Source organism: Vulpes lagopus, chromosome 10 (assembly GCF_018345385.1).
Source record: "Vulpes lagopus strain Blue_001 chromosome 10, ASM1834538v1, whole genome shotgun sequence".
NCBI lineage: Eukaryota > Metazoa > Chordata > Mammalia > Carnivora > Canidae > Vulpes > Vulpes lagopus.
The window spans coordinates 5,947,396-5,962,426 of record NC_054833.1 but is presented as its reverse complement, the minus strand read 5'-3'; the positions used below and the strand labels follow the sequence as shown (position 1 = coordinate 5,962,426).

Below are 15,031 nucleotides of genomic sequence, written 5' to 3'. Positions count from 1 at the left end.
AAAATTAAGATGCCATTGGCCTGCTAGTAGGAAGCTGAAAAGGGGTGTGGTCCCAAATGGAGCTCCAACACTGCCAGTAGAGAGAGGATCCTTGGGTTTCTAAGCCCATCTACTGATACATCCATCTTTGACCCTAGATGCTAATCAGCTTTTAAAAAAATATTTAAAATGTGGTGTCTTGTGAGAAAAGATGGCATCTTTTTAAAAGTTAGCGGTGGCTAGGTCATACACAGTGTGGCCCAGGTGTGAGCCTTCTGATAGAGATAGGGAGACTGACCTATTTAGGACCAAGATTCTCTGGAGAAATCACTTTATTCTTTTTTTTTTTTTTTTTTTTTTTTTGAGAGAGAGAGAGAGAGCACGCACCAGCAGGGGAGCAGCAGAAGAAGAGAAAGAAGCAGAGCAGGGAGCTCCCTGTGGGGCTCCATCCCAGGTCCCTGAGATCATGACCCAAGCAGAAGGCAGATGCCTAACAGATTGGGCTACCCAGGTGCCCCTGGAGAAATCACTTAAAAAAATTTATTTACGCAAGCAGGGGGAGGGGCAGAGGGAGAGAGAGAATCCTCAAGCAGACTCCCCTCAGAGGGCTAGATCCTAGGGCGCGGAGATCAGGACCTGGGCCAGAAATCAAGAGGCTGTGGCTCAACTACTGAGCCACCCAGGCTCCCCAAAATCACTCTGTGCAAAGCTGGTTGTGAAAGAGAGCTACCTCGAGCAGCTCGGGCAGGAGTGTTTCATAGAGCCCAGAGAAGGCCTTTTTAGGGTCATATTGACTTTTCGCCTAGCAAATGGCCCTTACTTCTCCCTCCTTGAGAAAAGGGAGAAACAAGTAGATATTTTCAAAGGATTGGTAATGTTTTAATGGGATCCGTTGGCACACTCTAACAGTAAGTGGGGGATTGGGTGTTACCCAGGAGTTCTGGAATACCTCCGCTGGTTCGCCCTATAACAAGTAGTTCTGTAAGGCAGCCGATGAGAATTGTCTCCAAGCACTGACTTGTCATTATTTTCCAAGCGGACCCCTTCTCACAGATAGCAAAAAGTAAGGGGTTTGTCTGGGGGAGGGTGGCCGTCTCCTAAAAAACGAGAATTGTGGAAGTCGTCATCCTAATTAAACAGAGATGTGCCAGCCTGGAGCGGGCGGGGGCTGTTTTCTCTCGGTGCTGGGTGGTGGGTGGTGGGTGGTGGGTGGTGGGTGGTGGTGGGTGGCGGTGACCCGGGGGAGGCCGCGCAGGTGGCCCAGCCTCGGGCAGGTGAGGCGGCCTGAGCGCGGCACGCGGGTGGGGCCGGGCCGAGTCCTGGGGCCCCGCGGCTGCTGGCTGGGAGCGCCGGGCCGGACGGGGGACGCGCGGGGCCCGGGGCGCGCGGGGGCCCGGCCCGACCCGCGCTGGCTCGCCCCGGCCTCCCGCCGCCGCCCGCGCCACCGCGTCCCGCGTCCCCGCCGCCCGCATCCCGCCTGCACAACGTCCTTCGGTTCTCCCCGTGGGCAGCCCGGGGCGCGCTGCGCGGAGGGGCGCTCGGCGCCCGGGAGCGGACGGGGCGGAGGGCATCCCCGGGGCCCCATGCGGTCGGGCCCGCTGGTCCCTCGGGTCCCCGCGCCGCGCGCGCGAACTCGGGGGCAAGTTGTCGCAAAGTTTCCGAGAGCGGCGTGGGCCCAGCGAAGCCCTGGGCGGGTGCCGGCGCGGGGCGCGGGGCGCGGGGGCGCGGAGGCCCGGGGGGCGCGGAGGCCCGGGGGGCGCGGACGGGCGCTCCTCGCGGCGCCTTTGTTCTGCTCGGGGCGCAGCGGGGCCGCCCGCCGCGACGTCCCCTGCTCCTCCTCGCCCCCCAGCCCGCCGCGACAGCGCCCCGAGTCCCCACGCCTCCTTCCCCACCTCAAACTTCACCTACCCGCCAAGACCCCAAGTGTGGGGACAGCCAGAGGGTGGAGGGGAAGGTGCGCGACGGGCCGGCTGCCTCCCGAAGGCGGGTGTTTGCTCTGGAATGTCTGGGTTTTGCTCCCGCGCCCAGAAGCTGCTGCCCCACGCGGCCCCCCGTTCTCTCCTCCCCCCCCCCCCCCCACCGCCCGGCTCTCCTGCTCTTCAATTCTAGTTGAATGTGGGGGAAAAGTGAGCGCTGCTCGGGGTCCCCCAGGGAGCTAGTGCGGTGGCCCGGAGTAGGGATGAGGGACGAGGGATGGGGCGAGGTGAGGATGGGGGGGGGGGGCTCCCCGATTCTGGAGGTCGGGGAACGACTGGTAAAGGCCCTGGCCAAGGATCTGGGATTGTTCTGGGCCCGAGACACCTGATTTGCCCAGGGCAGGGCAGTGGGCGAAGGGACGGAAACCGGGGATGCTCGGACGGTACCAGGCGCGCCAGGGGGGAGAAGACCGGGGGCGGCGGCGAGGGACCCCAAGGCGGAGGGTCGGGGGGGCAGGCTGCGCCAGGGCAGGGCTGCGGGGGTCACGGAGCACTGCACGCGGGTCCCCTGAGCCTGGCCGTCGCGGTTTGGGGCTCGGGCAGTGCGGGGCGGGCGAGGTGGGCGCGACGCTCAGGTGGGACGGCGCCCTCCGAGTCCCCGCACGAGCCCGGCTCCGCGGGCAGCAACAGGTAGCCCCGAGGGGTGGAGGCTCCGCCGCCCCGCGCCGGCTTTGTCCTGCGGCTTGCAGTGCTCCCCTGAGGGGCAGCGCCGGGGTGGGTGGGGTGGGGAGTTCTTTCTGGACACTTGGAGCCCCTCTGGGGTTCTCTTGGTGCGTTGGGTGGAGGAGGGTGAATCCGAGCGTCGGAGAGAGGATGGAGAGCCCAGGGTGCGCCCCACCTCTGGTTGCGTAAACGCGTCGATCTTCTGGGGGTGACCCCCTGCCCTTCGCGGAGCGGCTCCCGGGAGGACGGGAAACTGACAGAAACTCGATGCCAAAGTGGATGGTTCGCATTGACTGGCAGGGAAAGTGCAAACAAAGAGGTGCATCTCCCGGAAACAATGATTTTGGAGATTCCCCCCCGAGACCCGCGCGCGTGGGGCGGGGGGCGCGGTGTGGGGGGGAGGATAAAGGGGCGGTGGGCGGGAGGGGCCCGGGACCCGCATCTCCCGGGGAAAGTTTCGAGTGAGGTCGCGGGAGGAGAGGAGGTCGGGGCCGAGTTGCGTGGAACTGGGGCCGGAGCCGCCCCGAGCCGGGCGGGAGATGCGGGGAGAGGGAGGGGGCGGGGAGGGGAGGGGAGGGGAGGGAGAGAGGAAGAAGGGGTGAGAGGGAGAAACCTGCCGCCGCTCGCCGCCTCTTTGTCTGCTCCGGGACTTGGAACAAAGGGGGGAACTCTGATGAACTCTCCTCCCCTCTCCCCCGGACGCCCGGGTATCTCCTGCTCGCAACTTTGCCGCCGCGACTTTCCCGGCTGTCAGGCCCCACGCAAGTGTCCGAGCGCCTCGCGGGCTGAGCAGCGGGAAGGGTCCGTCCCGAGGGCGACGAGGCGGGGGCGGAGGTGAGCGGGGACCGCGGCCTGGGTTCCCTCTCCCCCCGGCGCTCCCGCTCCCCGCCCTTCGGGGGACGGAGGCGTAGTCCGGTGGCGAAGTTTGGCTGGTAAGTTCTACCTCCTTTCCCTGTTTCCTCCTCTTTTGTTCTTTAACGAACTTGCACAGATTGTTTTATTTGCTGCTTTTTTAAGAGGCAACGGCCGGACAGGCGTGGGTCTCAAGTGCCTCGTTACAGGAGGAGCTGGGGTGGGATGGGGGGCAAGGGTCTCTCCAGGGGGCATTGCCTCGTTTCCCCCCCAGCTACACGCAAACGGCAGGGAACTTGCTGAAACGGATGGGGACCAGTCCCGTCCCCCCCCACCCCCCCACCCCGCCCCGACTTTGGTCCTGAGAGAGAAAGAGATCGGGGAGGTGAGGGTTTCAGAACTTGATCGCCCGCGGGGCGCTCCGCAGAGCCAGCGCACAATACCGGAGCTGCAACAATAGAACGCAAGAGGTTTGGGGTTGCCGGGGAGTGGACACTTGAGTTTGCGGGCAGGGGCGTTGGAGCGCACAGGTAAGAGTTCCGAAAGTTTTCTTTCGGGCTGGGGGAGGGTGGAGGAAGCCACAGGTTCCCGACTGTCAGAGATGCAGGGATGGAGGGATGGGGCCTGGACCACTAGGTGAGAGTCGGCCATCCCGACCGCCCCTTGCAGCCTCACGACCCACCCAGAATCGCCTGTGCAGTGCTGGAGCTCTGTGATCCCCCTTCCCACTAAACACCCACCCCCCCTGCCCCTTCTCATTGTGTTCGAATAGAAAGGGGAACGCGAGCCCCCGAAGCTCCACAGACCCAGCAGTCCGCCCCGCCTTTTGTGTTTTAACCTTTTGTTTCTAGCTGCCACGCCCGCCCAAAAGAGGGATGGCTGAGGCTGAGGCTGAGGCTGCTCCTGCGGGGTGGAGAGGCAGCGCGATTCCCTCCTGATTTACAGGCTGGGGGAGACTCCCCAGCCGCTCTCCCAAGTAGCCTGGCTTTGCAGTCTCTGTAGGCTGGTTCCTGCTCAAGTGAGGGGACCACTCCAGAACTAGTAAACATGTCCACTTGTTATGAAAATTTTCAGCGCTTGCCCACTTTCTCGAAAAAGTTGTTTATCTGTCCCATCACTTGGGGAATAGACATTTAGGAACAAAGATGGGAGTGTGTCAAAAGTGGGCAAATCGAGTTTGCTCTGGCTGTTACCATGTGCTTGAATATTAGGAATGTGTGGAACAGGCTTCTCGAATTCAACGATGCAAATTGAGGTCATTATCTTCAGGTATGTTTTATGGGATCCTTCCAAATACCAAGGCAATTTATCACCTTCTCTACTTTCCTCTGCTGTCCCCACCCCTGAGCTTTCCTCACACCCTTGGACTTACTCACCTGCATTTTCAGTTTGACATGACTAATGAAGTATCAAACTGAATATGCTGTTAATAATTGGAGGAAACACCCAGACACAGTCTATTTTAACTCCCTAAAGTTATGATTTTGCATAGTAGTGTAGAGAATATCCATTATTTAAAACTTGCTGCTAGAAATGATTCAAGTGCCAGAACTATGTATGTGACATCTATTATGGCTACGGTTACTATTCTTTTCTTTTTAAGAAACTGAGTGTGTAGGATGACTTGGAAGCTGACGTTACTTAATTTCAATTGTATAGGTGCAATTATTATTATCAGCATCTAGAAAGCATCACACGGAGCATTGACCTTCATGCTGCATTGTTCTTACTGGATCCTCCTATCCGTGAACATTATGCCAAGTACCAATACAGCATCAAGTCATTTCTGGATGGAAAGTTTTCAAACTTCTTCATTTGGAGTTACTTAAACGTGAGGGTGTTGGGATTTTTGGGGATGCCTTCCCTGTGTGGATTACTACAGTTTGATGACTGATTCTCTGCCTCAAAGAAGGTACGTTTCTTTTTCAATACTCCACAGACATTCGTTTTGGGGCTGGTGGTTATTGCCATTAGAAAACTGTCCAACTGTTGCCTGATTAAAGTGATTTATGACTTTGGATTTCCTGGTTTTGAATGTTTTTTTTGTAGGTTCATTTTCATTTGGAATGATGATTTGGGTACTTCTGATGAAACTTTATTAATTTCTCAACGTGTTCTTCAACATTAGTACACATAGGAATGTGGGTTATAAAGTCACTAAGGAAAGTTATGTAACAGGGTTGGGTCCAATGAGCATGTGTCCTAGTTTATTTATGATTGTGTTTTTAAATATGGCAGTGGATGTTTATATATTTGCAGGACTTTAGTGGTTTGCATTATTTTTTTTCACCTTCGGTATTCCATTTTGGTGAATAGAATCCAAAAGTGGCCCGAAAGAAATGAATTCCTAATAATGGGAGTTCCTATAAAGTACAAGTTCTATCAGAATGAATAACTATGTGTAACAGTGAAGACTGTAAATTTATTTAATCTTTATAGAAAACATCAAGTTTTTATAGTATTCATGAAGCATCTTCTAGTCCTTCCTTTAAGTCCTTAGGATTCATTTTTGTTGATCTCTGTGAGGAAGCAGTTAAGAGTTCACGTAAATACTGTTGGTAATAGAAAAAAGTATTTTGATACAGTATTGACTTTTCTTGCTTTGCAGTTACTTGCCATGGAAAGTGAGAGTTTTCTTTGTTTAAGATAGGTTGATTTGAAATGACTCAAGTTGTCAGATTTGATCCTCAAAAATGATTCAAGTTTAAGGAGGTTTAAAATCCTACAGATGGAGGATATCACTGACATGTTACTTTATTGGGAAATGTTAAGATTTGGTCAAAGATGGTAATTGGGAATTGGAAATATTTTTATCCCGTTGTAAGTTGAGAAAAATATTGTGATTTGCTTTTTTCTAGTTGTATAAACTTGGACAAACTACTTCACTTTCCTGGGCTTTAATTTATTGTCTGTAAAGTGAAGGATAGGTTAAAGAAATTTGAAGAAACTGCTTGGCTTTAAGATTTTGTGATTTGTTGATTGCTCTTGTAATTAGGGTGCATCTTCTCTTGTGAGATTTGTTTTTAAATTGTTGAACAGTAGACTTAGTGACATGGGAAACTTCTTATATATTAATAATAATTATTTCATGTGAATGCTTAGCTCAGGGAGTATTAGTTCAGGAAATATATTTTCAATTTTTTTGGAAAGTATACTTTCAGGAAAGTGTGCTATATGGAAATGCCAGATTTCCTTAAATATTTTCGACAAAAGTTATCTGCTGGAGTATTTTTTTTGGGGGGGGGGGTCTGGGGGGTAGAGAGTGCAGTATTGCCTCTCAGAAGGTGTTTTACCTAGAAATGTCTGAACTGAGTGTGTTTGAATTTGTTCTATTGGCCACCCAGTGTGGGGGCTCAGACATGGGCTTGGAATGAAACAGACCTGAGTTTGAACCCCAGTTCAGGCTGGGATTCACTGTGATGCACCAGCTATGGTATTGATTTCCTTGGGTCTCAGTTTCCTCAGCTGTAAGTGGGGATCATAATACTTAACCCGTGGGGTCATTGTGGGGAATATATTTTTAAAAAGCATATACATAAGAAAAAAACACCGGAAATAGGGATAAAGATCTATAAATATAGAATAAGAGGTATTATTGTTACCTTTCACAATGAATTGGCAGTGTCTCGATACTTCCAACTTTCTCTATTGACTGTCTTATAAGTTTCAAGCCACATTAACCAAAAATATTCACTAAAATATTCAGTCCAGTTGGATAGAAGTTTTTACATATTCAATTTTTTTTCTCTAAAAATATGTTCTGTTCGCTTTCTTTATCCATTTAAGTGTGGGTTAATCCACTTCAACAACATTTATTTGTAAGTCTTATGTGTATAAGCAATTGTTGAAGGTTATGGCTTCCACTTGGAGTACGTGTTCCTTCCATTTCCTGACACAACTTTCCGTAAATTGAGATAATAGTGAGTCTCTAGAATTGGTTTACTCAGATTTTCAATGCTAACCATGATGAGTAGACTTAGATATAGTTTTAAAATTGTTGTTCATTCACTTTTCAGCTGTAATATAAAGTGATGGTTCAGTGGTTTCTGGATGAGAAATCAAGAACTCTAGTGCATTTTCTGATATTAGTGTATAGAATGGTCCTTACTTAAATAAAAAACTCAGTATAAACAATGTGCAGAAGAATAGCATATCATTATGTAATAAAATTTAAAGTCCTGAATTTTCATTTCTTAGATCTGTAATTTAGCAAGACATATTGCCTTTTCTGACTGATGATTTACTTTGAGGAAGATTATATTCATTTGCCCTTAGGAAGTTTCTGATGGAAATGTTAAGGTATGCTTTCTCTCAGTTGTAATTCTAGTTGCCTAGAAATGGTAGTATAAAGGGGAAAAAGTAGAATAAATAGATACTAAAATGGGAATTTTTTTGAGTTGGATACAAATCTTTCTGTTTGTGGACATGATCAATTTTAATCAGCAGATAGTATATCATTAGTGTAGCAGCTACTAATAAACCATTTGTAATTACGGAGTTTAAAATGATAAATTCCATTACATTTTCTATATGATGTTAATTCTTAAATTATAGCTAGATATACTTAATAACTCTATAAGAAATATCAAACTTTATAGCCTTGGTTATTTGAGACTGTTAATGTGGACTAGTTCCAATTACTGAAACAAGAGCAATATACCAAAGTGTTCACGATAAACTTGCATAGTAAGAAAATCTAAATATTCGACTCTGCCTTCTAAAAATGATGACTAGAATACATACTAAGCATCTTCTAAGTAAATAAAAAGCATTTATCTCACTTTAAACTTTATAACAAGTGTAGGGGGTGATTGCCTGCATATTTTGTTGTATTTTGAGTACTGTTTCTACTTATTTATTTGCTATGAATTTCTTTAGGTTTATTAGGTGCTCCCAAATTTCCTTTGGTTTCTTCTTTATGCCCTCACATTGGCTGATTTTTAATTAATTAACTAATTAATTAATTAATTTTTTACATTGGGTGATTTTTAAATGCCAGCCATTTCTAAGAGCTTTGGTAGTGTTTGTACTCATTATTGTGGAAGACACAGGCGTTTAAGAATACATTTATCAGGAACCTATGAAACCTACTTTGGCCATCTATTCTTTCTTCATTCATTCTTTTAAGCAATATTTATTTAGTGCCTTCTATGTGCCAGGCATTGTTCTAAGCCCTGAGGATACAAAAAATAAAAATCCTGCACTCTTGGGTCTTTTTAAGCAGTGGCAATAAAACAGATGTTAAAAAGTGGCAACTACTGTTGAGAAAACTAAACCAGGAGAGGAAGATAGGGAATAGGGGAGGGAAGGTTACAGTTTTTGATGAGTTGGCCAAGTATGACCTCATGGGAAAGGTGACATTTGAGGAATGATTTGAAGGAAGTGAAAGAATGAGCTGTGCGATGTCAGGTAGAGGAGCATTTGGGCAGAGGCATGACAAGTGCCTGGTTGTTATAATCAAAGAAAGCAAGGAGTGGATTAACAGCTGGGTGGTGGTGGGAGATGAGATCAGAGAGGGAATAGGAATATGGTAGGCAGATCACATGGTTCTTAAAAGACCATCATAAGGACTTTGGATTTTTCATGGCTTGGGATGAGATACCATTGAGGGGTTTTAAACAGTGATTGACCTGCTATAACTAATGTTGCAATAGGGTGAGTGGAGACCTAGAGCAGGGCAAAGGGTAGACTATTCAAAAAGCTTTCTCAGGTATTAAGAGAGGATGTAAACTCGGTACAAGTAGTATGGAGGTGTAGTGAGAAGAGGTTGAATTGTTTTTTTTTTTTTTTAAGATTTTATTTATTCATGAGACACATACAGAGAGAGGGATAGAGACATAGGCAGAGGGAGAAGCAGGCTACCTTTGGGGAGCCCAATGTGGGACTGGATCCCAGAACCCTGGGACCATGACCTGAGCCAAAGGTAGACGCTCAACCACTGAGCCACCTAGGTGCCCCAAGAGGTTGAATTCTTTTTTTTTTTTAAAGATTATTTATTTATTTATTCATGAGAGACACACACACAGAGAGGGGCAGAGACACAGGCAGAGGGAGAAGCAGGCTACCTTTGGGGAGCCCAATGTGGGACTGGATCCCAGAACCCTGGGACCATGACCTGAGCCAAAGGTAGACGCTCAACCACTGAGCCACCTAGGTGCCCCAAGAGGTTGAATTCTTTTTTTTTTTTTAAGATTATTTATTTATTTATTTATGAGAGACACACACAGAGAGAGAGGCAGAGACACAGGCAGAGGGAGAAGCAGGCCCCATGCAGGGAGCCCGGAGCCTGACGCAGGACTCGATCCCAGGACTCTAGGATTGCGCCCTGGGCCAAAGGCAGGTGCTAAACCGCTGAGCCAGGGATTCCCAAGGGGTTGAATTCTAAAGATATTTTGGTTGGAGAATTGCCTGGTGGATTGGATAGGAAGTATGAGAGAAAGAAAAGAGTCAAGTATGATTCTAAGATTTTTTGACTTGAGCACTTGAATGGACCAAATGCCAATGAACTGAGATGACGTGTGGGCTTGGTCTCAGGGAGACCAGGAGCTTAGTCTGGACACATTTAGACATATTTTTGAGCATCTAGGCAGTTTGATACACAAGTCTGTTTTTCAGGGAAGAAATCTGGAGAAGCAAATTTGTGCGTTAGACGTCATGAAGTGCCATTTAAAGCCATAATACTGGATGAGATCACCAGGGGAGTAAGTATATGAAGAAAAGAGGTACAGATTTAGGAGTGAGGAAGAAGAGAAGGGTCAAGTAAAGGATAGTGAGAAGAGCTGCCGTGAAGGTGGAAGCCCAGTGAAGAAAGTGTCCCTAGCCAGAAGGCAAGATCATCTCTGTCAAGAGCTGCCAACAGATTGAACAAGAGGACAATTGAGAATAGGGCTTCAAAAAAAAAAAAAAAAAAAAAAAAAGAGAGAGAATAGGGCTTCAGGTTTGGCATTTGGGAGGTCGAAGCTCAATGGTAGTCCTGGCTAGAGCAGTTTTGGTAAATGGTGAGAGGTCACATCTTTTTCTCTATTTGTGTGGTCTGTTACATTAACTTAAAAAAAAATCTCATATGTTCCAATTAGAATTTGTCCATACTTTTATAGTTGGTAAAATGCTTTCACATAGGTCATCTTAGTGAAGTCTCATAGCAGCCTGAGGGAGATGGGATCATAATGTGTATGCTTATCTTACAGGAGAAAATATCAAGACTTAGAAGTAAAATGATTTTTCCAAAGTCCCCCAAATATATGATAGAGCTATCTTTAAACTACAGAACCCTTTGCCATTCACAGTAGGGGAGATAGTAATAATAAAACAAATTCCACTATAATGTGATAGAGGTGGGAATAGCAACATGTACAAAGTATTTAAATCAGAGAGAAAGTGATTATCTTTTGGGGTCAGAGAAGACTATCTCCAGTTGGGATTTAAAAGCTGCATAGCATTTTAGCATCTGGTCAAAGGGGAAGAACAGTCTAGGCTTGGGAAATATGATGTGCAAAAACACTGAGGGATGAAACATGAGATGACAACTGGAATGCATTTGGGATGCTTAAGCTGTTGATTTCATGCTGACATGAAGGAGAGTGGATGGGAAGTAGGGTGGAGTGATAGCAAGGGCTAGTTCAAGCTTGAATTGGAATATGGGTATTTATTTATTTATTTATAAATATTTTACTTATTTATTCATAAGACACACACACACACACACACACACGCACACACACAGAGGCAGAGACATAGGCAGAGGGAGAAGCAGGCTCCATGTAGGAAGCCTGATGTGGGACTCTATCCCAGACTGTAGGATCATGCCCTGAGCCAAAGGCAGAGCACTCAACCGCTGAGCCACTCAGGCATCCCGAAATATGGGTTTAGTAAAACAACTATTAGGTACCATCTTTTTTAAAAAAGTTTTATTTATTTAAGCAATCTCTACACCCAACATGGGGCTTGAACTCACGACCCTGAGATCAAGAGCTGCATATTCTACTGAGCCAGCCAGGAGCCCCTCAGTGCCATCTTAAATGTGCCTCATGCCATGCAAGGTAGTTATACACAACCTAGCTAGAAATGCCTGAACATATGTACATCACCACAAAAGCCCTGTCTTGGTCTGTTCTGGCTGCTGTAACTAAGTACTACAGACTGGGTGGCTCATAAACAACAGAAACTTATTTCTGGCAGTCCTGGAGGCTTAGATATCCAAGTTAAAGGCACCAGCAGATTCAGTATCTGGTGAAGGCTGGCTTCCTGTTCATAGATGGCTAAATTTTTGCTATGCCCTCACATAGTGGAGGGTCAAGGGATCTCCCTGGGATCTCTTTGATAAGAACACTAATCCCATTCATGAAAGTGCCACTCACATGACCTAATCACAATCCACAGCCTGCATGTCCAAATATCATCACACTGGGGATTAGGTTTCAATGTAGGAATTTTTTTGAGGGGGGATATAAGCATTCAGTCTATAGCATGTATATCTTCAAGATGTTATTCATCCATTAAAATTAACGATCTATGTGAATCCTATACCATGGAAGAGGATCTGGTGACTATATCTCTAGTCTGTTTCAATCAGGATGCTTTTGGCTTCAAGTAAGAAAATACTTAACCAAAAGTGGCTTAAACAGTAAGGGTTTTTATTATTTTATTTTTTGGTTTCACATTAAAGAAATTTTGGAGCCGTGCTACTGTGGGACTGGCTAATTTAGCTAACTTAACAGCTCAGCAATGCTCTGTTTTCTGGTTACCTGAATTTTTCCTTTTGATTATGAGCTCCTGTAGTGTCAAGTGTTATGTCTCCACTTGGGAATCTAAAATAGGAAGGGTTGAATCCTTGTCCATACACACACACACACACATACACACACACACACACTACCAATGCACACCATTTTTAGAACTTTATATCATGCCTGAAATATCCTCTGTGCCCATTTGCAGTCAATTTCTATTCCCCTCCCCCCTCACCATTGGTCTCAGGCAACCATTAATGTACTTTCTGTCTCCTATAGATTTGCCTTTTCTAGACATTTCACACTTAAATGGAATTACACAATTAGTAGTTCTTTTGTTTGGCTTCTTTCACTTACCATAAAGTTTTTTAAAAATTATTTATTTATTTTAGAGAGAGAGAGAGTGCGCATGTGAGAGCTGGGGGAGGGATAGAGGGAGAGGGAGAGAGATTTTTCAAGCATACAGCCCACTGAGCACAGAGCCCCACTGACCCAGGGCTCGATCTCTGGTCCCTGAGATTATGACCTGAGCCAAAACCAAGAGTCAGATGCTTAACTGACTGAGCCACCCAGATGCCTCTTGCTTACTATAAAGTTTTCCATATTGTTGCTTGTGTCAGAAGCTTATTTCTTTTTATTGCTGAACAGTGTTCCATTGTATGGATATTGCACATTTGTTTTTCCGTTCATCTGGTGATGAACATGTGGGTGGTTTCAACTTCTTAACTATCACAAATAATGCCGCTATGTACACTTATGCATAAGATTTTGCATGGACACAGGTTTTTATTTCTCTTGGGTAGATATGTAGGCATCGAGTTGCTGTATTGTATGGCAAATTTATATTCCACTTTTTGGAAACTGCCAAACTGTCTGACCAAATAGGGATACCATTTTATAGGTTTGAGGGTTAACCAATGAGGTATCAGAGTTCCAGTATCTCCACATCCTGGCCTTTTGTAACTTTTTAAGAAGGAGAAAACTTCCAAAGAAGTCAAGAAGCCTTCCCAGGGCAACTACAGAGGCCGATGAGAAAAACTAGTCACTAAAAAGGGGCATGGGATTATTCTGAGAGGTGCGGGTTGATCCAGGAACACCTGGGACCCAGGAGGAGGCTCATTATGCATGTCAGTGCCCAGTATCAGAACAGTGTGGTGGCTGGCATGTAGGTGACCATGAAACTCAGCCCTATGTCTGTGTGCCAAGCTAAAGACATATTAGTGGTATAAACATAAAAAGCAGAGCCAAGTGCTGTGTTTATATGACAATTATGACTGTAAAGGTAGCCACAAACTCAAACAGAAATAATACATCCTATGGCAATTCAGGTTAGTTTCTGCTTATCAGGGTAAGAATTTCTGAAAATTCACCTGTCCAAACGAATCACCGAACAAGCACAGCCTTGGTGAGTGACTCTGGGCAGTTGCTGAGCCCCTGCATTCCTTTCCTATGAAGTACCATGTAACTTCTTTTGGCATTTCAGTAACAGTTTTTTATAATCTTGGTTAAGTGTAAGTTAACAGCCACCGAATCCTTGGCTTAAGATATAGAAAGATATTTAGGCTATGTTAAGTGTTGGACAACTTGGCAGCCACGGAGCTAGGATGGGAAGAAAACAAAACAAAACAAAACAAAACAAAACAAAACAAAATGGAACCCAAGACTGTATTTTCATAGTCTACGTCATTCTTATATTAGTTCTTTTAAAATCTATTTTTTATTTTGAGTTTTAACATGCAATAAGGATAGGTAAACCCATCTATGTGTAGGATGTTGATGCTGGCCTCTGTTGCAAAGTCCACAACATGTAGGACAACATGGTTATTTCAGTGGAATGATGGAATGTCAAGTGATTCATGCTTGAACGTTCCTGAAAATCTGAAAAGCAAAATAATGTTTGAAATTGATTTCTGTGACACTCTTGCTTTCATTATTATTATTTTTAAGGATTTTAACTTATTTATTTGAGAGAGAGAGGAAAGCACAGGCAGAGGAGGGGCAGAGGGCGAAGGAGAGCAGATTTTCCCCTGAGCAGGGAGCCTGAGGCAGGGCTCGATCCCTGGACCCCGAGATCATGACCTGAGCAAAACACGGACCTTTCTCTGACTGAGCACCTAGGCACCTCAACACACTCCTGCTTTAAAATTTTTAAAAAATTTTCTCTCTTCAGATCTTTAAAGTAGGTACCAGCTTAAATAATGACACCTAGAATTTTATAACTGTGGTCTTAATACTAATATGTTGAATTATACGGTATCTACCCATAAGAATCCAAACAGTAGTTCTCTCATACTGGGTAACTGATTCTAGAGATAGAGGCCAAGAAGAGAAATTTAAGTTTAAGTTTAATTATTGGTCTTGGTGGGTATGACATATACATCTTAAAATGTATAGTTTAGTGTCTCAGAGGAGGAATAACCATTACAGAAACCTGGGACATTTGTGCCACAGTATTTTATCTATCCTCTTTAAAAAAAAAAAAAGATTTGTTTATTTGTTTATTTATTTAAATAATCTGTACACCCCATCTGGGGCTCAACCTCACAACCCCATGCTCTACTGACTAAGCCAGATGGGCGTCCCAGTATCTTATACGTCCTCTTATTTGATTTTCTCTCCAATCCCATGTAGCAGGTGTTAGTAACATTATCATTTTATGGGTGAAGAAATTGAGGCTCAGAGAAATATTTAGCCCAAATAACCAAACTAGCAAATGCAACAAGGTAAGTGTAAATGAATTGGAGACCAGCAATGTGAACAAGGTCAAGAGGAATATCCCCTTGAGAGAGCCCATGCAACCAGAGAGTAATTCTCGTTTCATGTTGACATGAT

The 15,031-nt window shown here is 45.9% G+C and overlaps 1 protein-coding gene across 3 annotated transcripts in view; it reads left to right on the top strand.

The window, feature by feature from the left end:
• Window positions 1-3,436: 3,436 nt before the first annotated feature.
• LOC121500689 overlaps window positions 3,437-15,031 on the top strand; it is a 414,421-nt gene continuing 402,826 nt past the window's right edge. For all 3 annotated transcript variants that reach the window (XM_041772631.1, XM_041772632.1, XM_041772633.1), the window contains exons 1-2: window positions 3,437-3,550; window positions 5,130-5,382. In XM_041772631.1, coding sequence (XP_041628565.1) covers window positions 5,357-5,382 — 26 coding nt within the window. In that variant the 5' untranslated portion in view covers window positions 3,437-3,550; window positions 5,130-5,356. The remainder of the gene's footprint in view (window positions 3,551-5,129; window positions 5,383-15,031) is intronic.